The following is a 22796-nucleotide window of genomic DNA, read 5'->3' as shown; positions in this document are numbered from 1 at the left end:
TGGTTTTTATTTCTTCATATGGATTCAAGTTACTGTCTAGTGTCCTTTTAGTTAAGTCTGAGAGACTCCCTTTAGCATTTCTTTTAGGGCAGTTCTACTAATAACAGTTCTACTAATAACAAATTCTCACAGCTTTTTTTTAATCAGAGAATTTTAATTTTTTTAATTAAATTTTTAAATTTAATTAAATTAAATGTTTTTTGAACATTTAATTTTTGAATGATAGTTTTGCTAGACTTAAGACTCTTAGTTGACTCTCTGTTATTTCAGTACTTTGAATTTGTCATTCCACTGCATTCTTGTCTCCACCATATCTGCTTATAAGTTACCTGTTATTATTGAGAATCATTTGTACATGATAAAATTTTTTTCTCTTCTTGCTTTCAAGATTCTATCTTTGTTTTTGGCATTTGACATTTTGACTATGATATGTCTGTATATAAATTTCTTTGATTTATATCCTGTTTGGAGTTCATTGAGCTATTTGGATGTGTAGATTAAAGGGATTTTTCATCAAATTTGGGAAATTTTAAAATATTTCTTCAAATATTTATTCAAAATCTCTTTCTCTTTTTCTCCCATCTCTCTTGACACTCCTCTTACTTGTATGTTTTCATAATTAATGGTATCCCACATGCTCTGTTTTTCTTCATTTTCTTCCTGTTCCTCTGGATAACCTCAATTGACTTACCTTTTAAATTTGCTGATTCCTTCCTCTGTCAATTCAAATCTTCTGATGATCCCATCTAGCAAAATTTATATTTCAGTTATGGTACTTTCAAATTCTAAAATTTTTATTTGATGCTTTTAAAATAATTTCTATCTATTTTATTGATATTCTCTATTTGATGAGATACTGTTCTTGTACTTTTCTTTAATTCTTTAAGCATGGTTTTCTTTAGTTCTGTGAATATATTTATAACAGCTGATTTAAAAGCTTTTCCTAGTAAGTCCAACATTTGAGCTACTTCAGGTAAAGTTTCTGTTCACTTCTTTTTTTCCTGTGTATGGGGCATACTTTTGTGTTTAATTTTGTGTATTATAATTTTTGTGTTAAAAGCTGGATAATTTAAATAATGTGGTAACTCTCAAAATCAGATCCCCCACCACATCCCAAGGGTGTTGATTGTTGCTTTTTGTTGGTTTGTTGTTGATGTTGATATTTGTTTGCTACTTATTTAGTGACTTTCTTGGACTAATTCTTGAATGTCTGTGTTCTTTGTTATGTACAGCCACTGAGGTCTTCATTCAGTTAGCTTAGTGGTCAGCTAATAGCCAGACAGAAATTTCCTTAAATGCCTTAAGTCAGTAAGTCTTTAATACTTTGCTAAATACCCGTATGTGTGTGTTGGGACTCATTTTCAGTGCTCCAACAGTTTACATTACTGCCTTAGCCTTCACTTCCTGCTTCACATAGAGCCTCAAAGTCAACCAGAGTGAGAGATTAAGCTTCTCAGGTCTTTCCTGGGAATATGTACAGCCCTGAACACGTGTGTAGACTTCTAGGTTCCCAGGAATATGTCAGAGCTTTTCAAAGTCCCCTATAGATATTTCATTCCCCAGATTTTTTTTTTCAGTCTTTTGGAAATTTTTTTGATGTCCTAATGATATGGTTGCTTCAAGCATCTGGGATGTTAAATTATTATGGCTCATTTTTTCCCCATATATGCCCTAGGTAAAAGGCTCTTCTCATTGAGTGAGCTCTGGGTCAAATCAGATAAGCCCTCTGAATGGGGATTTCCCAGGTTGCTGAAGAACAGATAAAAAGTAGCAGTTGGGGGTGGGTGGGTGGCACTTTCCAGGAATTCATTACCACTGTGGTTCTACAGTAGTTTGTTTTGGAGGATATACCACTAAAATAGAAAGAGGAATGGGATGGGAATGGAACAAGCCAAAGTGCAACAAAGTTCACTGTTCTATTGAGATTCAACCATTTTTCTTGAATAACACTCCTTGGATTGTTGCCAGTCTTTGCTTAACCTGCTTTGTCAGTGTTCTCATTATTTTCATAGAGGAGCACATTTTGGAGGTCTTTACTCTGCCATTCCTAAAATGCTTCTTCTGTCAATGTGTTACATTTTTTTAAGATCTTATTTATTTATTTGACAAAGAGAGAGAGCACAAGCAGGGGGAATAGCAAGTCAAAGGAGAGGGAGAGGCAGGCTTCCTGCTGATCAGGGAACTCAATGTGGGGCTCATGGGATCCATGATCCCAAGACTCTGGGATCATGACCTGAGCCAAAGACAGAGCTTAACCAACTGAGCCACCCAGACGCCCCTCCTCTCAATGTGTTCTTTACATTCAAGAAAGCAGCTTCTTTTTAAGATTTGATTTATTTATTTTAGAGAGAAAGAGAGCATGTGAGCCAGGGCAGAGGAAGAGGGAGAAGCAGAAACCATGTACAGCATGGAGCTTGATCTCAAGACCCTGAGATCATGACCTAGGCCAAAATCAAGAATTGGACACTTAACAAACCAAGCCACCCAAGCACTCCCCAAAAAGCAGGTTCTTATAGTCCAGTGTTCAAGGGCCATGACCCAAATAATGTGACCCACAGGCCCAACTGGATACCAGTTCTGCTGGACTGCAGCCTTCCTCATGCTTTGCGCTTTGGGCACTGGGCTCAGGGTCCAGAGCTGTCTTTAGGCTACCCAGTTTGGATCTGTTCCCACCTGACTTGAGAGAGTGCCTAGATCTCACTTTCATACAGGCCCCCAAAAGAAAATAACTCACAAAACGAACCAGAATCTAACCTACTAATGCCATCCATTCTCATGGTCTAGAGGTCAGGAGAACCCTGTTAAGGAAAGGCATGCTGTAGTGGTAGTGGTGGTGTCTCACATCAGACTTTCCTCCTGGATCAGGAATTCCTGCTGAAGATTTTCTGTGTGTTCCGGAACCTGATGAAGATGAGTGTCTTCCCTCGGGACTGGATGGTGATGAGACTTCTTACAAGCAAGTGAGTGTGGACGGGCCCTGCATAAGCATCATCAGAGCTATTCTCAGACTAAGGAAAGAGAGACAGGGAGAGAGAGAGAGAGAGAGTGTGTGTGTGTGTGTGTGTGTGTGTGTGTGTGTGTGGCAGAGGGAGAAAGCAAGACAGAGATCCTGGCCAAGGCCATGGTGACAGAGAAGATAGGGTAAATTTGAAAAATATTTGGAGGCACAATCAGCAGGACTTGACCATTTACCATAAGTTCAAGATTAAGAAAGTGTTAAAGATAGTCCAAAATGGAGGCCTAAGTGACTGGCAGAGATGTCATGGTAAGGATAGAAAAGGAATGTAAAGGATGTGAAATAATAATACCCAGAGAAAATGCCTCCTTGAGGGAGGCCTGTTCCATGCACCACTGGCCTCTTTGGCTCTCTAGTTTCACGCAGTTTTCCCAAGTCCTCCTCTTGATTTGATTTCTGTTGTCTGCCAGAAACTGCCTGCCTCCCACGGCTAGTGCTAATTACCCACCCAAGACCTGGCTGTAAGGCTCTGACCACTTCTGACTCTGGCAACAGAATTCACTCTTAGTCTGCCCCCAGATAGTCTGTTCCATTCATATTTCTAGCCTGTGCTTCTACTTGGCAAACCAGACGATTGCAGGTAGTAAGATGCTGTCTTATGTGGTCTCCCTCTACTTGGGAAAAGACCCCTTCCACTTGGCCTCCACGGTCTAACCTGCTGCCTTCTCCCACTGATCTGCTTTCCTTTTTTCTTTTGTCTTCGTCTTTTTCTTTTTGGGGGAGAGAGAGAGAGTAGGGGAGGAGAGGCAGAGGGAGAGAGAGAGAATCCCAAGCAGACTCCACACCCAGCACAGAACCCAATGTGGGGCTCAATCTCACAACCCTGAGATCATGACCTGAGCTGAAATCAGGAGTCCAATGTTTTACTGAAGCACCCAGGCACACTGATCTGCTTTTTATGTTGGCATTTTGCAGAATGTAGTGATATTATCTATGTTAGATATATTAGCAATGTATCAGCATCGTTTCACTTTACCTTTAATAGGGTACTTTTTTTTTTTCAAAACTGTAAACATTTTATACAGAACAGAAGAATGGTTATAAACAAAGTTGCACATGTTTTTCCTCAAATAATGGATTTTCCATTTGATTCCCTCTTGTTTCTTTTTTTTTAAGATTTTATTTATTTATTTGAGAGAGAGAAACAGAGATAACGACAGAGATAGTGCAAGAGAGCACAAGTGGGGAGGAAAGGGAGAAGCAGGCTCCCCACTGAGCAGGGAACCCGACATGGGGCTCAATCCCAAGACCCTGTGATCATGACCGAACCAAAGGCAGATGCTTAACCAGCTGAGCTACCCAGGCACCCTTCCTTCTTATTGTCTCTTAGCTCTCCTCGGAGTACTTCAGGGCCCTCAGCTGATCCTATAGTAACAGCCTCTTCTTTTGAGGATTTTGCCTTTCAAATTTGTCACCTCCTGGGCCAAAGCCAAGGTGCTCAGTGTAAGCACTTTGCCAGGCACCCAAAGCCCTCTGTAGTCAGACCCTTACCTGCCTGTCCCACTTCATTTCCTCTCTACTTTAACCTGTGCCTTCGGCTCCAGCAAGGCAGCCTTCCATTGCTCCTTATATATACCCAGGCTAAAATTGAGAGTGATTTTCTAGGCCAAAGGCTGAAAACAAATAGCTTATAGATACAAATAATAGTATGTGACAACAGTAGGGATTTAATCATTAAAAACCCTTGTTATCAAGTAAAATAATAAAATTATACTGTAAGTCCTCTGATAGTCATATACCTTCATTACCCAGAAGTCCTCAAAATACTAGAATCACTCTTTGAACTAGAAGAAATCCTAATGAACCAACTAGTTCCTCCCATCCACACTTATAGGCAGGGAAACTAAGGCCCAGACAGCAGTGGTGCCAAGGCCAGGTAATGGCAGAGCCGGGCCTAGAACCCACCGATGTTCTGTGCTATGCTGCCAACTTTGGGGCATTTCTCCAAGAAATGCTTTCTGTGAGGTTTGTGCCATCTATCTCTTTCTTTTGTAGTCACATCTTATATGAAAGCAAGTTGTACTCAAGGCGTTAGCTCATAGGTCAGAGATGCTAAGCTATTGGATGCCATCATTAGTCTTTTAACTCCACCAATGCCTTGTCCCCTTACTGCAGTATTATAGTCACTACTGTCCAGTACCTGTCTTCCGCACTGCACAAGAACTTCACAGAGACAGACTTCGATTTTAAGGTAGGAGCTCCTGAAATCCATCACTGTCTTTGTAATAACACTAGAAAGCCAGGGAAAAAAAAAAAAAAAAAGCTCACTGTTTTTGTTTCTGTGTTTGGTTTTGTTTACTAAGAACAACTTTATTTTGCTCTCAATTTTTCAGATCAGGAAATTGAGAAGGGCTTACCTAGCTGTCAGATGGGTGGCTGGGAGCTGGGGCAAGCTTACTGGGTTTGGTTTATTAGTATGTTCATAGCATTGGACCACTTCCAAGTTTGACAGTGAGTAGGCTATACCCTTAGAGTGCCCCTGTGGGAGGTGCTGGGAGCCAGACCTCCAGGAGTAGGCTTTCTAGGCCAGAATCAAAACTATGGGTTTCAAGGAGTCAAGAAAGAAAAAAAAAAAAAAAGTTCCGTTTGCAAAGATACTTAAAAAGGAAAAAAAAATCAAGATCTTAAAATTGTGAAATGAATTCTGTGCTACATCCATATATTTAGAATCTCTCTTTGTAAGGTTAAGGACTCGTGCTGTCACATGTTTTCTCTTTCTCTGTCTCTCTAGGTGTGGAATTCTTATTTTAGCCTGGCAGTTCTGTTCATAAATCAGCCAAGCCTTCAACTAGAAATCATCACTTCAGCCAAGAGGAAGAAGATTCTAGATAAGTAAGACATATGTCTCTTCTTCACCTCCCTACCACATGCCCAGATGGGGTTGTGTTTCAATTGAGAGGCTCCTCAGACGTCCACAAGGTTCTCACTGGGTAGCTTCCCAAGGAGCCAATTGTGAGAGTTTGGTTGAGAGCCAAATGACTTAGTATTGGGGGACACATTAGAAACAGTGCTGAAGTGCTGACCTTATGGGGTTTGTAGCCCTGCCTTCCTGAACTTTCTCCCCCTGAAAGCTGGCTCCTGTGTTACTATTTCCAGGTATGGGGACATGCGTGTGATGATGGCTTATGAACTGTTCAGCATGTGGCAGAATTTGGGTAGGTCTCTTCTCCCTATTTTTCCCTTGCACATATTTCATAGCCAAATAAAAAGTGACAAGACTAATAACTTCTCCCAGGTTTTATGGATGTTAATTCAGGCCCAAGAGACCTTTACATATCTTCAACGTAACACCTCAGCCGGATGGTACAGCACATGTGCACAGAGCTCTCGGCAGGGAGAGTTAGGCTGAGAAGCAAGACCCCAAGAATACATATGCACACTCCCCTTTTCAAGAACTAAAGTCAAAGGAGAAGAATATAAAGGCTCTGGGAGTTTTTCCCAGCTTGAGAACTCATGCTGGTAAAATCTTCTGTGTTCTCCATGTCCCAGTGCAGATGTTGCAGTTCAGAAGCATAGATCTTTTTTTAAATTTTAATTCCACTAGAGTTACCACAGAGTGTCATATCAGTTTCAGGTGTACAGTTACAGGGATCCAGCAGTTCTGTACGTTCATCACTGTTCGTCGTTCGTAAGTGAGGTAGAGACCTTGCAGACACGCCACACACGAGTAAGGGCAGCAATTCGTTTTCATAAATATTGGAACACTTTTTGGGTCTCTGGTATTCAGACCCTGCAGATCAGGTTTCTGCCACCGTCTGCATGAGGACTGCATGCAAGAAGGGAATCGCAGCCTTTAGGGGAAATTGATTTTAGCTCCCTTTCCTTCGACAGCTTCTCTAATATCCTGAAAATTGTCAGTGTTTGGTGGAGTCCTTTGATTGCCCTGGTGACGAGAAGAGCCATCCTTTGGTACTAGAGGCTTCTAAGTGGCCTCTTGGGATGCTAGAGAAGCAGTCACTCTTCCTGGCTGTTACTCATGGCTCTGAGGCCTTAGGAATTATGGTCATAAAATCTTACAGTCCCGGAAGCAGCAGACAAGGTGTGAAGTATTCCTGCCAGTGAACACTAGGGCTTCCCTCCGTTAGTGAGGATACATTGCACCAAGCAGGCTTTCCAGCTTCCATACTCCTACACCCTGCATCCAGCATGGTCAAGGTATAGATTTTAACCCTAAACTTGACTCTGAAATTCCCAGAAACACAAGGTGCTAACAAACTGTACCAAATACCAAGATGGGAATATATAGAGTCAGCCTCAGAGCTTACCTTTGCTCTTTAGATAGGCTTTCACAATGGAAAAAAATCAAAAAAGTTGCCAGGTTTGCCTGATAAAGCCATTCCTGCCTCGTTTTTTGTTGTTGTTGTTGTTTTCCTGGTGGAAATGGTATTTTCTGGTCCTCAAGAACTGACTTAACTTGGCTTTAGCAGTCATTACACAGGCCCATACTTCATCTCCTTTATAGTCTCTGAAGGACCAAAAGCAGAGCCCTAGAGGATGGCTCACTCTGTTTTACCACTGCATGGAAGAGGAAAGTTCTGTCCCACAGTCCTCAGGACTGGCCCCACCTTCTGGGAACATGACCCAGATTTCAGGCCAGTCTCAGGGAAACCTGCATCACCCACTTGCCATGGAAAGGCCTCATAAGGACGTTGGAAGCTGTGTTGAGCTGGCCTGAGTAGATGCGGTACTGCCATCAGAAGTACCATGAGAAGACAAGGGGCAGGGACAGGGAGGATACAGACAGAGCCTCTAAACCATTCTGTCTGGGTAGGGTTATGCAGGAGGCTCCTGCTAACTCAGGAGGAGGCTTCTTAGGCATACTTGAGCACAGGCAGTGAAAATGCTCATGAACTTCAGGCCTCTAGCAGCTGGACCAGGGGCTATGAACATCTTACCACTTAAAATCCTCTGGACAAGAGGTAGAAACCCCAGGGATAGTGTATTGTATTTAAGCAGAAATATACGGGTTTTCCTTGCTAAATCAACACTGAACACAGCAATCTGGAACTATCATAGGGTTACTCACAAATCCTCTTCTGCCTAAAGTAGTAAACTCTGTTCCTTGACCTCAGAATGATTTTCAGGTAGTTTGCTGAACCTCCCATTAATTCTTTGGAAAGATAGTTTCCTAATAAATGCCTGTTGAACATTTATTTTAGCTGGGCTGTACCAGTTTTATCTATGAACTCTAAAAAGCCAAGAAAAGGAGTATCTCAGAAAGCCATAGGGGAAAACTTGCTTTATTCTCAGTTGCTTCCAGGGCATTTGAAAGTAGGTACTGTGGCCCCACATGGGAAGCTTCCATAGAGGGACCAAAGAAAGCATAAACTAATATATATTGGGTTTTGTTGTTCAGGTGAACATAAGATCCACTTTATTCCTGGAATGATTGGTCCTTTTCTGGGTGTGACACTGGTCCCACAGCCAGAAGTGCGGAATATCATGATTCCCATCTTTCATGACATGATGGACTGGGAGCAGAGAAAAAATGGCAACTTCAAACAGGTAAGACAACACCTGCCAGTGTTCAGGGTGCTCTCCTCTGGATAGACCCCTCTGCCCTCTTAATTTATTAAGAGTAAAATTCATTCTTTGTGATTTATAGTTCTGTAAATTTTGGCAAACGCATAGTCATGTAACCACCACCACAATCAAGATTTTCTAAATTCCTAAAAATTCCATCTTGCTGGTGACTAACATAACACAATAAAAAAAAAAATTCCATCTTGCTTCCTTTTTGTAGTTAAACCCTCCCCCTATCTTTAACCTATGGCAACCATTGATCTATTCTGTACCACTGTAGGGCCTTTTCTAGAATGTCATGTGAATGGAATCATGTAAACTGTAGCGTTTGGAGACTAGCTTCTTTCACTCAGCGTAATGCCATCAAGAGACTCATCCATGCAGTTGCACGTGTTGGTTTTTCTATGGCTTAGTAGTATTCCATGGCAGTTTATTCACCATTTGAAAGATATTTGCATTGTTTCCACTTTTTGTTGATTGTGAATATAGCTGCTAACATTTCTTTACAGGTTTTTGTTTGAATATAAACTTCCATTTTTTTAGGTAGAGATCTAGGAATAGGGTTGCTGGATATTGTGATAAATGTATGTTTAACTTTATTAGGTGCTATCAAATTTTATTCCAAAATGGCAATACCACTTTGAAATCCCAACAGCATGTATGAGACTTATAATTGATCCATATGCTCACCAGAATTCAATACCATTTATTTACGTGTTTATTTTAGCCATTCTTTTTTTTTTTAAGATTTATTTCTTTGAAAGAGAGAAGAAGAGAGAGGGGGAGAGTACAAGTGGGAAGAGAAAGGCAGAAGGAGAGGGGGAGAGAGAGAATCCTCAAGCAGATTCCCTGTTGAGTGCAGAGCCTAATGCAGGGCTCAATCCCAGAACCCTGAGATCATGACCCAAGCTGAAACCAAGAGTTAGACATTTAACCAACTGAGCCCCCAGATGCCCCTATTTTAACCATTCTAAGAGGTATATAGTTATGTGTCATGGTAGTTTTAATTTCCATTTCTTTAATGATTAATGATGATGAGCATCTTTTAATGTTTGTTTACCATCTTTATATCATCTTTTGTGAAATGATTATGCAAAACTTGTGTCCATTTTTAATTGTGTTATGTTTTCTTATTGTTGAGTTTTGAGTTTCTTATTGTTGATATATATATATATATATATATATTCATATGTATTCTAGATGTCAGTCCTTTGTTGAATATATGATTTACAAATATTTTCTCCTAGTACTTAGCTTTCTTCCGTTTACTACAGTATCTCTTGCAGAACAAAAATTTTTAATTCTTATGCAGTCCAGTTTCTATAGACCGTACTTTTGGGGTCATATCTGAGAACTCTTTGCCTAACCCAAGATCACAAAATTTTTTCTTCTGTGTTTCTTCTAGAGGTTTTATAATTCTATATTTAGATCTATTACCTATTTTGAGGTAACACTTGTATAAGGTGTGAAGTATGGGTCAGAGTCTTTTTTTTTCTTTTTTTTCTTTTTTCTTTTTCTTTTTTCTTTTCCTTTGTCCAACACCTTTTATTGAAAAAAATACTATTCTTTGTCAAAAATCAGTTCACCATATGTGTTAAGTTCTCTTTCTGGACTCACTAGTCTTTCCATTGAAGTCTTATCTTTTACCATTACCAGAGTGTCTTGATTATGGTAGTTTTAGAGTTAGTCTTAAAAATCAAGTGGTGTGAATCTCCAAATTTGTTCTTTTTCTCTCCAATATTGTCTTAGCTATTCTAGTCCCTTTTCCTTTTATGTCTCAGAATTAGCATGTCAATATCTGCAAAAATTCCTGCAGAGATTTTGGTTGAGATTGCATTGTATTCTGTAGCTCACATTGGAAAGAATTGATATCTTAGTAATACTTAATACTTCTAGTCCATGAAGGCAATGTGTCTCTCCGTTTTTTTAGGTATTCTTTTTCTTCTTTCATTAATGTTTTATAGTTTCTGTATGCAGAGCTTGTACATTTTGTTAAGTTATATGCATTTCCTATTTTTTTGGTGCTGTAATAAATTACTCTGACTTTTAAATTTTACTTTTCAATTGTTGCTAGAACATAGAAATATAATTGTTTTGTATAGTAATATTATTTTCTGCACCCTTGCTACACTATTACTTCCAGAAGGTTTTTGGAGATTCCTTGGAATTTTCTATTTAGATAATCCTATCACCTTCAAACAGAGACAGTTTTATTCCTTTCTGATCTGTATGTATGTCCCTTCTTTTCCTTTCCTTTCCTGATTTTTTTAGAGAGAGAGAGAGTGTGTGTGCAGGTGAATTGGGGTGGGGGGCAGAGGAAGAGGGATAGAAAATCTTAAGCAGGCTCCACACCCAGTGCAGAGTCCAAAGCAAGGCTTGATCTCACAATTCTGAGATCATCACCTGAGCCAAAATCAAGAGTCAGACACTTAATTGAATGAGCCACCCAGACACTCCTTGTGTTTTTTTTTTTTTTTTCTTACCTCATTGCACTGTCTAGGACCTCTCGTCTGGTGTTAATAAGAGTGATGAAAGTGCACCTCCTTGCTTTCCTCTTAATCTTCAGAGAGAGCATTTGGTTTTCACAGTTAAGTATGAAGCTAGCTCTAAGTTTTTCACAGATGCTCTTTATCATGGGTAAACAGAGTTTTTAAGATAATAATCCATTTTGGAGTGTGCAGTCCTAATGCCTTTATTTCTTTGGGAAATAATAACTTCAAACAGAAAAGGTCTGCTGCTTTTTTGTGTCATCACAGCCTTTTAATTGTACAAAATTCACCAATGCCTGATGAGAGGACCTTTTACCAAGAAATGGATGGCATTGCAGAACTGTACCATGGATCATCTGAGTCTGTTAAAAGAGGGGCTAGGCTGCATCCTCCCATTGCTACTATTGAATAAAGAAGGTTACCTTTGTGGAAGACTAACTAGGAACTCATTTGTCTCACACTTTAAGACTCAGCTGTTAAGTTCTGTTCTTTCCCCCATTAAGACTGCCATGGGGCACCTGAGTGGTTCAATTGGTTAAGAGTCTAACTCTTGATTTCAGCTCAGGTCATGATCTCAGGATTGTGAGATTGAGCCCCATGTCAGGCTATGTGCTAGGCATGTAACCTGTTTAAGATTCTCTCTCCAGGGGCACCTGGGTGGCTCAGTCAGTTAAGTGTCTGCCTTCAGCTCAGGTCATGATCTCAGGTTCCTGGGATCAAGCTCCACATGAGGCTCCCTGCTCAGCAGAGGGTCTGCTTCTCCCTCTCTGTTTGCCCCTTCTCCTACTAGTGCTGTCCACCACCTCAAAAAAATAAATAAAACCTTTTAAAAAAGGGGGGGTTCTCTCTCTTCCTCTCCCTCTTCCCATCCCCCTTCCCCCCAAAAGACTATTGTGAATAATTGTTATCTAGCAAGCCATGTAAACCTTGTTATCCCTGATTAGAAAAATCTTGCTGCTACCTCCCTATCAGGTATTCTTTGTTTTATTTATTTATTAATGATGATGATGATGATGACAATGATGTTATATTAGTCACCATACAGTGTGTCATTAGTTTTGATGTAGAGTTCCAAGATTCATTGTTTATGTATAACACCCAGTGCTCCATGCAATACATGTCCTCCTTAATATCCATCACTGGGCCAACCCATCCTCCCACCCCCCTCCCCTCTAAAACCATCAGCTTCTTTCTTGGAATCCACAATCTCTCATGATTCGTTTCCCCTCTGATTTCCCCCCCTTCACTTTTCCCTTCCTTCTCCTATTCTTTATGTTCCACAAGTAAGTGAAACCACATGGTAATTGACTTTCTCTGCTTAATCTCTTCTAGCCCCATCCATGTTGATACAAAAGTTGGGTATTCATTCTCTTTCTTTCTGATGGCTGGGTAATATTCCATTGTATTATCCATTTGTCTGTTGAAGGACATCTTGGCTCCTTCCACAGTTTGGATATTGTGAACATTCTTGCTATGAACATTGGGATGCACATGGCCCTTCTTTTCACTACATCTGTATCTTTGGGGTAAATTCCTAGTAGTGCAATTGCATTACTCATAGGGCAGCTCTATTTTTAGTTTTTTGAGAAATCCCCACACTGTTTTCCAAAGTGGCTGCACCAACTTGCATTCACATTAACAGTGTAAGAGGGCTCCCTTTTCTCCACAACTTCTCCAACATTTGTTGCTTCTTGCCTTGTTAATTTTTGCCATTCTAAATGGTATAAGGTGGTATCTCGATGTGGTTTTGATTTGAATTTCCCTGATGGCTAATGGTGATGAACACTTTTTCATATGTCTGTTAGCAATTTGTATGTCTTCTTTAGAGAAGTGTCTGTTCATGTCTTCTGCCCATTTTTTGATGTGATAATCTGTTTTTTGGGTGTTGAGTTTGAGGAGTTCTTTATAGATCTTGGATATCAGCCCTTTGTCTGTAGTGTCACATGTAAATATCTTCTCCCATTCCATGGGTTGCCTCTTTGTTTGATGACTGTTTCCTTTGCTGTGCAGAAGCTTTTTATCTTGATGGGAGTCCGACAAGTTCATTTGTACTTTTGTGTCCTTTGTCTTTGGAAGCATATTTTGAGAGAAATTGATCTGGCTTATGTTCTTCTCCAGGATTTTGATGGATTTTTGTTTCATGTTGAGGTCATTCATCCATTTTGAGTTTATCTTTGTGTATGGTGTAAGAGAATGGTCAAGTTTCACTCTTCTGTATATAGCTGTCCAATTTTCCCAGCACCATTTATTTCCATTTCCATTGGATATTTTCCATTGGATATTTTTTCCTGCTTTCTTGAAGATTATTTGACCTTAGAGTTGAGAGTCCATGTCTGGGCTCTCTACCCTGTTCCATTGGTCTGTGTATCTGTTTTTGTGCCAGTACTATGCTGTCTTGGTGATCACAGCTTTGTAATATAGCTTGAAATCAGGCAACATGATGCCCCCCGCTTTGTTTTTCTTTTTCAACATTTCCTTGGCAATTCAGGATCTTTTCTGGTTCCATACAGATTGTAGGATTGTTCCAGAGTTTTGAAAAATGCCCCATCATATATTTTTAAAAAGTAATCTACTCTTTGCACCCGCCCTTTCCACTTCGCACCCTCCTATCTGTATGTATCCACTTCTGTTGAAGCTGCTTTCTTCAAAATCATCCATCACCCTCTAATCACCAAAATTTAATGACTTTTTTGTCTTGATTCCAATTGTGCTTTCCACAGCTTTGGCCCTGTTAACTACTCCCCTACTTCCTACCTACTAAAATTATTTCTTCTAATTATAAAAGTAGTAGTTATTTAATGTAGAAAAATTAAAATTGTAATAAGCTATAATAAAAAAGTCTAATCCATAACCTACCTAACTAGTAACTTGGGTGGGGGGCAACGTATGTCATTTTTAGACTTTTTTTTCCCATACATCGAAGTTTTTAAGTTAAAAGAGGGTTTTGAAGGGGCGGGGGGTTGGGAGGTTGGGGGAACCAGGTGGTGGGTATTAGAGAGGGCACGGATTGTATGGAGCACTGGGTGCGGTACAAAAACAATGAATACTGTTACACTGAAAAAAAAAATGGAGTCATTGTGTATATTGCGGTTTCGAGGACCATTGTGTGTATTGATTTTGAATTTTCATTTTTAGTAGCATCTTGTCACCCCTGTCTCTTCCTGCCAGTTCATGCTCCACAGTACCACACTGTCGGTTCGGAGGCCACAGACTCTTCATTCATGGCTTAGACTGCTGTGGTTTTAGTCAGGCTCCTAGTTTTAGAAACTTAGGTTTATCCCAGATATTTGTTGCTAATATTGCAAAAAATATATCCATTCCTAATTATTTGCTTAGGTGAACTTTTCACCTAAAATTGCTGGATCAAAGAGCAAAAGCTTTCGTTAAGTTTTTACAACACCTCTTCTCTCAAAATGCTGCTGTCCACTGATGTGTTAGACTGCAGGCCACCCTCTCTGTGTGCGCTGTCCCAAGCACTGAGTGTGCTGAGATGAGTCAGCTGTTGTCCCCGCCTCCTCTTTGAGATGATGAGCTAGCTCTTGGGGCCAGGGCAGTTTCTTGTGCTTTTACTCCTTAGAACCCATCGTGTTACCTGAGACATGCTAGATTCGTGGAGATGAAAATCAAAACTAACATTCATGGAGTGCTCCCAAGAGCTAGCACACAGGGATACCAAAGAGGACTGTTAACCTCTCTTACTGCTTTGTAAGCAAGAAAACGTAGCCTGAGAGAGGGAAATATCTCGTTCTGAAGGAGGCAGCTGGTTGTCACAGGACAGATGTTTGTTGAATGAATGAGTAACAAGGTGTCACTTGTCACTTTAGGAATATTGGTTCCATAGGATAAAAGTAACTATGCAAACCTGAAATTGTCAGTATTATCAATTGTGATATGATATATTTGCAGAACTTAGCATTTCATTTGACTTAAAGACATTGGTTTTGCATACATGGATCGTCAGCATTCCCATATTTTGGATTTCTCAGTTTCTCCTCCTAATAACTTCTTCCTTTATCAATACTGCAGAGAGTGATGAAGTCATGTCCCCAGAGCCTTCCATCACCAGCTCCTTTGCCTAACACAGAAGTTCTAACATTTGAATAGGTATCAGAGCTACCTGGAGGGCGTGTCTGAAACAGATTGCTTCTCTCCTTCCCAAGTTTCTGATCCATTGAGAGCCTGAGAATTTGTATCTATTTATTTTTTTTTAAGATTTATTTATTTATTTGAGAGAAAGAGGATGGACTCATGCAAGTGGGGGGAGGGACAGAGGGAGGGAGAGAATCTTTTTTTTTATTATTTCTTTTCAGCATAACAGTATTCATTGTTTTTTGTACCACACCCAGTGCTCCATGGAATACGTGCCCTCCCTAATACCCACCACCTGGTTCCCCCAACCTCCCACCCCCCGCCCCTTCAAAACCCTCAGGTTGTTTTTCAGAGTCCATAGTCTCTCATGGTTCAACTCCCCTTCCAATTTTGGGAGGGAGAGAATCTTAGACAGGCTCATCACTCAGCAGGGCTCAATCTCATGACCCTGAGATCATGACCTGAGCTGAAATCAAGAGTTGGACGTGTAACCAGCTAAGCCACCCAGGTGCTCCAAGAATGTGCATTTCTAGTGACATCCCTGATGACTGATACTGCTGGCCCTGGGACCCATTTTGAGAACTCCAAGGAACTGCTGCACCCATGTGTGCACTGTTGTACTCACTGCTGCTCCAGGTCCCCTCCCCAGCTTTGCTCCATTCTGGAAAATACAATCTACGTGTATCTGCATGTGTGAAAAGAGATCCCTTGTTATAAACAGACTCTTCTTACACTGGGAGGCGTGTGGCTAGCTGATTGCCCCAGTAAGACAAGATAAGATCTGAACTGAGAATAAGAGACCTTGGCCTCTGGGCTTGGCTCTTCCTGACTTGACAGGACTCCAGGCAAGTCCCTGCTGAAACCTCGTCTCCACACAGAGAAAGACAGATGACATGGATCCCTAAGGACCCTTGGTCTCAGATTTTCTCTTTTCTCTGAAATGCATATTCAAGCAGCTGACTCATCAGGCCAAACACAGATGAATGACAGTGTCCATCATGGCCACATAACAGACCACCATAAACAGGACTGTATTTATGCATCTGTTCTCATTTTCTGCTGAAGGGATTTCAGAAGCCATAATTGCCTTCAATGAATTTCCTAATCCAATTATTTTTTTTATTATTTCATTGCCTTCAGACTCATTGGTCCTATGCGAAATGAGAAAATGCTTCTGTTACAGCTTATCACTAAAAGCAGCCATGCCGTTTTCGTTTACGTGAAGTATCTGTATAAATACCAAATACCACATTTTTTATAGACTAATTAGGGGTTTAAAAGATATTTATCTCACATCACTTACAACTAATGTCTCACCTCAGAGTAAATCCAGGGAAGCTTATTAGAAAAGTGGCTGAGCCCTGCTGAGTTCCTTACAGATCAGATGGGTGGGAACAAGTACCATCTTGTTGGATTCTTAGGAATCCAATAACAAATGCAAGGGCCCCAGTGATGAGGCAGTGGCAGAGGCAGCAGCCCCAAGGGCTTTAGGTCCTATGAGGATGACAGTGGAGCATTTTACCCTGAAGGAGAATCTGAAGGAAAGACTCCTACTCAACTCAGAATCATGTCAGCCATTACAGCGAGGACTAGCCCAGGAGCAGGCTTCCTTTGTGACTGGCTGACTAGAGAGTAAAGTTCTAACCAAATGTAATTTACTCACACAATTTCTTTTGAATGAGCTTTTTTTTTTAAGAAAAAAAGGAAAAAAAATTGGCAAAGGCCCCTTCTGGATTCAAAATACTCTTCTTTCCAGGGAATCCTTGCTTTTTGTCCCTATACTGGGAAAAGAGTATCTAAGGTATATAAGTTCCAAATTTTATTTAAGCCACTGGAGTGAGAGGCCTTCCTAATCAGGGGAGTCAGGGTGGCTTCTTGGTGCCATAGATGAGATCCTGCCTTCCCTAGGATTTATTTGTTACAAGGAAAAAAATCAGGAAACAGTTCCGCATCATCCTCACATATGGCAGGAGCTGAATTTCCCATCCTTCCTCTGAGGTCAGCTCAGGTTTACGAAGTCTCTGCTTCCCTCTAGGTGGAGGCCGAGCTGATTGACAAGCTGGACAGCATGGTGTCAGAAGGGAAAGGCGACGAGAGCTACAGGGAGCTCTTCGGCCTGCTGTAAGCTGTTTCAGCCCCTGGCACCCCACGCTGGGGGAGGGGGTGAAGTGGGCTGATGAAGGGTAGGGGTGCAACCCACGCTGGTGGGCAGGCAGTATCTGGAGGGTAGGTATCAGGAGAGACCTGGATCATTCCTAGTCAACAAGAAGATGGCCTTATGGCAGTAAGTTTGCTCAGGGATTGCCATAGTTGACTAAAAAGGTAGAGACAGGTGATAACTCTGAGCTCTTAGATTTGCTGATAGGAAAAGGGAAATCATGTGTCTTCGTAGCATGCACTGTATCCTGAGCAAACAACCCATGGGGACTCAGTGAGGGCTCAGTGCTGGCATTTCTAAGAGGAAAAAAGTTAATCCCTGGTTTGTAAGGTGGTTCAGTCAGCTTGGGAAAAACACTACTGTGGGTATTGTGACTTTAGCAAGCTGTACCCACTCTCCAGGCCAGTTTCCCTGTTTGTAAAACCGGGCGGTTGTGCTGAATGACGTCGGGGGTTCTCCCAGGTCCACCATTCATAGCTTCTGTCTTGAACTGATGGAGGCCAAGAGACCTTACAAGACTTGTCACAGGGCTAAGTCCAAAGAGGGACTCGAGGATGCCATGGTCCTCCTAGATAAATAGTGATGGTGGACACTTTACCTTCCAAAAAAAAAAAATCTTAAGACTCTTACAGGTAGAGTCCCTTCCCATCTTACTCATTATTTCCAGCTTTAATACTTTTTTTTTTGTTGCAGTGTCATTTTGAAGATAAGCCTGTAACATACTTTTCCAATAATAATACTGTACATTTACTTAGAACTTTACAGTATACAAAATGTATACTGTATACACACCTATGAAGTGGGTAGGGCTGAAGTTATCTTGATGAATAGAGGTGATAAAACTGAGCTCAGGGAAGTGTTAGCCTGCCCTCAGTGGAACGATCAGTAAGAAGCAGGTCTGTGGGGGAAAGACCCAGATCTTCCAGTTTCAAGAGGGGGTGATCTTTGGACTATAAATCCTGCCCACTTTGTTCCTTGATGAGTCATATGATAAAATACAAATTTATTTGGAAGATAAATAATTATTATCTGTGAAAATGAATCCATACTTTAGTATGGTGCTTTTAGCTGAAGATGTTTCTAATTATGGAAATAATACAGATAAATCTCTTCCAAAGTCACTAACAGATGATTTTACTGCAAAGGAAAAAGCACACAAATAACTTGCGGTTACTAATTACTTGACCAAATAGGGTTTCATAAACTCTTCTAAATCATGTCTGAGGGCAGAAAGCTGAAGACCATGAAACAGCATTTCCCAATTTGTGTTTTGGGGAAGATGCTGGGGAAGAAAATAAGTGGATCATGAGCTAATCAGTTCAGAAAAGATTCAATTAAAATTGAACGGGCTTCTGTACTGTAGGACTTCTCAAAGCCTACCATACAAAGAAAGTTGTGAAATCTCTCCAACAGGAGTGTGACCAGCATTTCACGGGCTTGTTTGCTCACAGAATACCTTTCTCAGCCCTCCAGGACAGCAGAGCTCTATAGAATAGTGTGGGAAATCCTGACACAGTGGCTTCATCCACACAGCTCAGAGCCCAGAGCAATGGTGCTGCCCTGACTCTCTAGTAACATGGGTCACATGGGAAACCCTCCCAGGAGTCTCAGCTCAGGCCATACACTGTGTGGGGAAGACTGTCACCATCATGGAAGCATGAATGGCAGCCAGGCTGGGCCTCTAGCTGGGCCTGCCATTCCAGTTGACTTTCACTACTTTCAGGGAATGAGGGACAGTGTGGAAAGGAATCAGGGGTGAGACCTGGACCTGGGCTTATTACTGGAGCAAGCAGAGTGTCCAGGTCACCATCCCCTAGGAGAGATCTGTGAGAAGGCAGAGAAGCCAGAGGCTGCCCTGAAGTACCAGCAGGGACTGGCAAATGAGAAAAGGACCTGGGCATTTAGCTCTTGGCTTTGGTACGTTTCACACAGAAGCATCCCCTGACAGTGGAGATGACCAGCTCTAGCTCCTGGACTTACTTACTGCCCTTCATACTGGACTGTCCAGACTAGCCAGAACATTTTTCTTGGTTTACATAGAAAGGTTAGTTTGTATATTCACTGAGGATGCCTCTCAAGCAGTGATAGAAGTAGTCAGCCAACTGCAAGACCATCCTCAGGGGGCTCTCACTCAGCTGCTGTTTCAGAACAAACCTCACAGCATATACCTAAAGGTCTGGGGCTTCAAAACCCCTTCCTCAGTTCATTGGCACCCTTAGGAACTTAGACAGGAAAATGGAAAATATGCTCATCTGTTCCTACCAGTTCAGTAATCACCTTGTCTTTGCTTTCTGCTGCATGGAGTAGAACCCAGCTGTTTGGGCCCTACCCCAGGTAAGACTGCAGTGTGGTAAGTCTGCCGTCTCCAGATCCATCGCAGGCCCCACGGGCTCTGGGACCTCAATCTGGTATCCAGGAAAAGCTCATGATTTGTACATTGTGTTTGTTTCCCCTACCTCCTACCAATAGCCTGCTGGAGAAGGTCGAACAGGAAACATGGCGTGAAACCGGCATTTCCTTTGTGACCTCAGTCACCCGCCTCATGGAACGCCTTCTTGACTACAGGTATCTTCTCAGACACCGACCTACCTGACCTCTTCTCTGATCAGGATGCTCTCCTCAGCAAGGGCATCCCCAACTATAAAATTAAGACCATGCGGCCTTCAAGGGGAGGACTGGTCTGGGTTTTGGGTGCCATCACCAGTCATGAGGCATCTACTGATGGCCAAGGAGAGAAAGGGAAAGAACCTTCTCCCAAGGGTGGGCCAGGGCTTCCTGGGATTCCCTAATATGTGCTCCCAGGGGATATTCCAGGGACATGCTGGCATCTGGCTTTCCATCCAAAAATCAAGGCTCAGAGAAATGGCCACAACAGAACAATGCAGGAAACAGGGTCCTTTATGCAGATGTTCCTGAGAGCCATATGGCAAATGGGCAGGGAGATGTCACCTAGTGCAGAAGTGGGACCTTGTAGGACTTCCAGTTGGTTTTTCCAGGGACTGGGGACCCTATTTTTCCATACCTCTATTCTTTGCCTAAAGTCTGCTTATTTCTGTCCCTTGGTCCTGGTCATGAATAGATTAGAGGAAGCAGATGTGAGCTCAGAGATCTTTATGCTGTGTTCAGTCTGAGAGTTCATGTAAAATTTGTTTTTATATGAAGTCTTGCCTTCTGTCATATCATGGCTTTTGAATTACTCCAAAACAGGCTTATACTCTCAGAAGAGTTCATGTGGTGGTTAGAGGAAGGTGATAGGGAATGAGGAAGAATGACAGAGTAAACCCATCACCAAGCAATAGTTGTCTCCTCTGTGCTACAAGATGTGCAAACACGATGCAACCAATGTATCAGGAAATTAGGGAGTTTAGGCCACCTCCAGCTGCTGCTGAATAGAGGGTACTGCTAAGCCAAGACTTCTGCTTTGCAGAAGATCAGGTGTCCATCCTGTGCACTAGCTGGGCTTGGAAAAGGAATTCCTGAGAAATGGGCTCACGTCTTAAGCATCTCCTTTTCCTGTAGCACAACTGTGCCTTATGAGGTCACAAGTGGCCTTTTGGGGACCCCTTTTAGAATAGTGAACCCCCTTGCTCATGCCACCTCCCCAGCCTTTTCTGTACCTGCCATCAGACAGGGAAGGGTGGACAAAATTCTGTAACCTCCCCCTCACTGAAACATTTACTAAAGGTCAGCTCTATTCCGCGGCCTACTAGAAAGAGCCAAAATTAATTTCCTAGCCTAGTTCTAGCTGTCTGTTTGATTTTTGTACCTGCCTTGTACAAAAAATTCAAACTCATGGCCAAAACCAATTTCATTCTCTTCCATTTCTTGCCTCAAGAATGGTTCCTAAAAAACAAAGTTCATATTCTTTCATGTGGCATCAAAGCCCCTTCATAAACTGGCCTTTGCCCACTTATTCAGCCCTGTCCCCTGACAGTCCCCACTAGCCATGTGCATACCCTAACCTCCTAGTGTTGTTCTTTGCTAACACAAAAGGAAACACCACAATCCTTATGATGGCTCTTATCTGTTAAAAATATACCACATGCTCTGTGCTTTACAAACACTGTCTCTAATCCCATATGCAGCCCTGAAGGATTTATCCTTGTTTTCATCAGTGAAGAAACACCATTGGTAGGAAATGCTATTAGTAGGATCTGAACCCACACCTGACTCAAGAGCCATGCCCTCTCCCCTCACCCATGTTGTCCCCACTCACATCTTTCCCTTCTGTCTTCTCTACATGCTGTCTTCTCCCAAGAGTGCCCTTCCTACCAAGTCCCATCAAGGAGGCTTTCCCAGATAGGAGCTCACCTGGATCTTTGCACATACTTCTTCCAAAGCATCCAAAGCCCTTTGGATGATCATTTGTCACCTTTCTGACTCATTCAGTTGAAGAGAGTGACTTCTTGAGGACAGGGACCTTGTCCTTATCCCCCCAGTTCCCTGCATGGAGTTTTGATGGTCCTCAGGCAGGTGTGCAGTACATACTGATTGACTAGAAGACCATGAAGGAACCAAGAAAGTCTCTTCAACCCCAGTGCAGTTCAGTTCATCAAGGACCTACTAAGAAAATAGTTGTTGACCGTTAAATATGTATATATTGATTACACAATTAATTAATAGTTTATACTCCAGAATGACTCACCCTAGAGTGTGAGACTCCGTTTTAGCATGAACCTCCTCTGGGCACCTCTTCTGTGTTTGTGCTAATGTCTCCATCTTCTGTGAGAACAGTACTCTGTGTCAGATACAGAGGTGCTCACTGGTGGCTTCGGTATTTCCCAGGCAAGGAAGCAGAGCCCCTGGGGTTGCAGGTGGGGGGAGTGGTTCTTTTTTTTTTTTTTTTTTTTTTTTTTTTGATTTTTTTTTAATTTATTTTTTATTTTCAGCATAACAGTATTCATTATTTTTCACCACACCCAGTGCTCCATGCAATTCGTGCCCTTTATAATACCCACCACCTAGTACCCAAACCTCCCACCCCCCACCCCTTCAAAACCCTCAGATTGTTTTTCAGAGTCCATAGTCTCTCATGGTTCACCTGGGGGGAGTGGTTCTTAGTGCTCTGGAACATGCAAGGACAGAGCTAGAGTTGCCAAGCCTTGCGGATTTAATTGGAGCGCTCTATCTAGAAGAGAAAACGGAAGTTATGGAGCCTCCAGTCCCACCTCCCCCCAGGGGCTGCCTGGGCCCTGGTCTTGCTCAGCGCAAGCACCATGCTCCCACCCACGTGTTTCAGCAGCCTGTTTAGGAGAGTCTTCCCTATTCCTCCTCCAGAGAAAATGCAGGAGAGCAACAAACACACCCAAGTCAGAGGCTTTAAAACGTGTCCTCTCTGTGGAGTAGCCACACAGAAGTGATACAAAACCACACAGAAGAGAAGAGTCCGTTGTTAGCAGTGCATGGGAGAGGCAGTCATAGTGCACAAAGGTGGATGGAGAATGCCCCCTGCTACCAACGGGTTGAGGCCAGTGCTTTTTTGTTTAATTGACTTGACGGTAAGGTTCTAGTTATGGCCAAA

The 22796-nt window shown here is 42.0% G+C and overlaps 1 protein-coding gene across 9 annotated transcripts in view; it reads left to right on the top strand.

The window, feature by feature from the left end:
• DOCK3 (dedicator of cytokinesis 3) overlaps positions 1 to 22796 on the top strand; it is a 568909-nt gene that overhangs the window by 509566 nt on the left and 36547 nt on the right. For 7 of the 9 annotated variants that reach the window (XM_082702074.1, XM_082702078.1, XM_082702075.1 and 4 more), the window contains exons 28-35: positions 2866 to 2960; positions 5132 to 5207; positions 5748 to 5848; positions 6113 to 6171; positions 8373 to 8521; positions 17153 to 17238; positions 19583 to 19609; positions 19745 to 19840. In XM_082702074.1, coding sequence (XP_082558200.1) covers positions 2866 to 2960; positions 5132 to 5207; positions 5748 to 5848; positions 6113 to 6171; positions 8373 to 8521; positions 17153 to 17238; positions 19583 to 19609; positions 19745 to 19840 — 689 coding nt within the window. The remainder of the gene's footprint in view (positions 1 to 2865; positions 2961 to 5131; positions 5208 to 5747; positions 5849 to 6112; positions 6172 to 8372; positions 8522 to 17152; positions 17239 to 19582; positions 19610 to 19744; positions 19841 to 22796) is intronic. The other 2 variants (XM_082702076.1, XM_082702073.1) reach the window with 1 other exon arrangement.

The sequence above is a fragment of the Mustela nivalis genome (genome assembly GCF_964662115.1).
Source record: "Mustela nivalis genome assembly, chromosome: 1".
Taxonomy (NCBI): Eukaryota; Metazoa; Chordata; class Mammalia; order Carnivora; family Mustelidae; genus Mustela; species Mustela nivalis.
The sequence above is the reverse complement of the archived record's forward strand: the minus strand, read 5'-3'. Positions and strand labels throughout refer to the sequence as shown.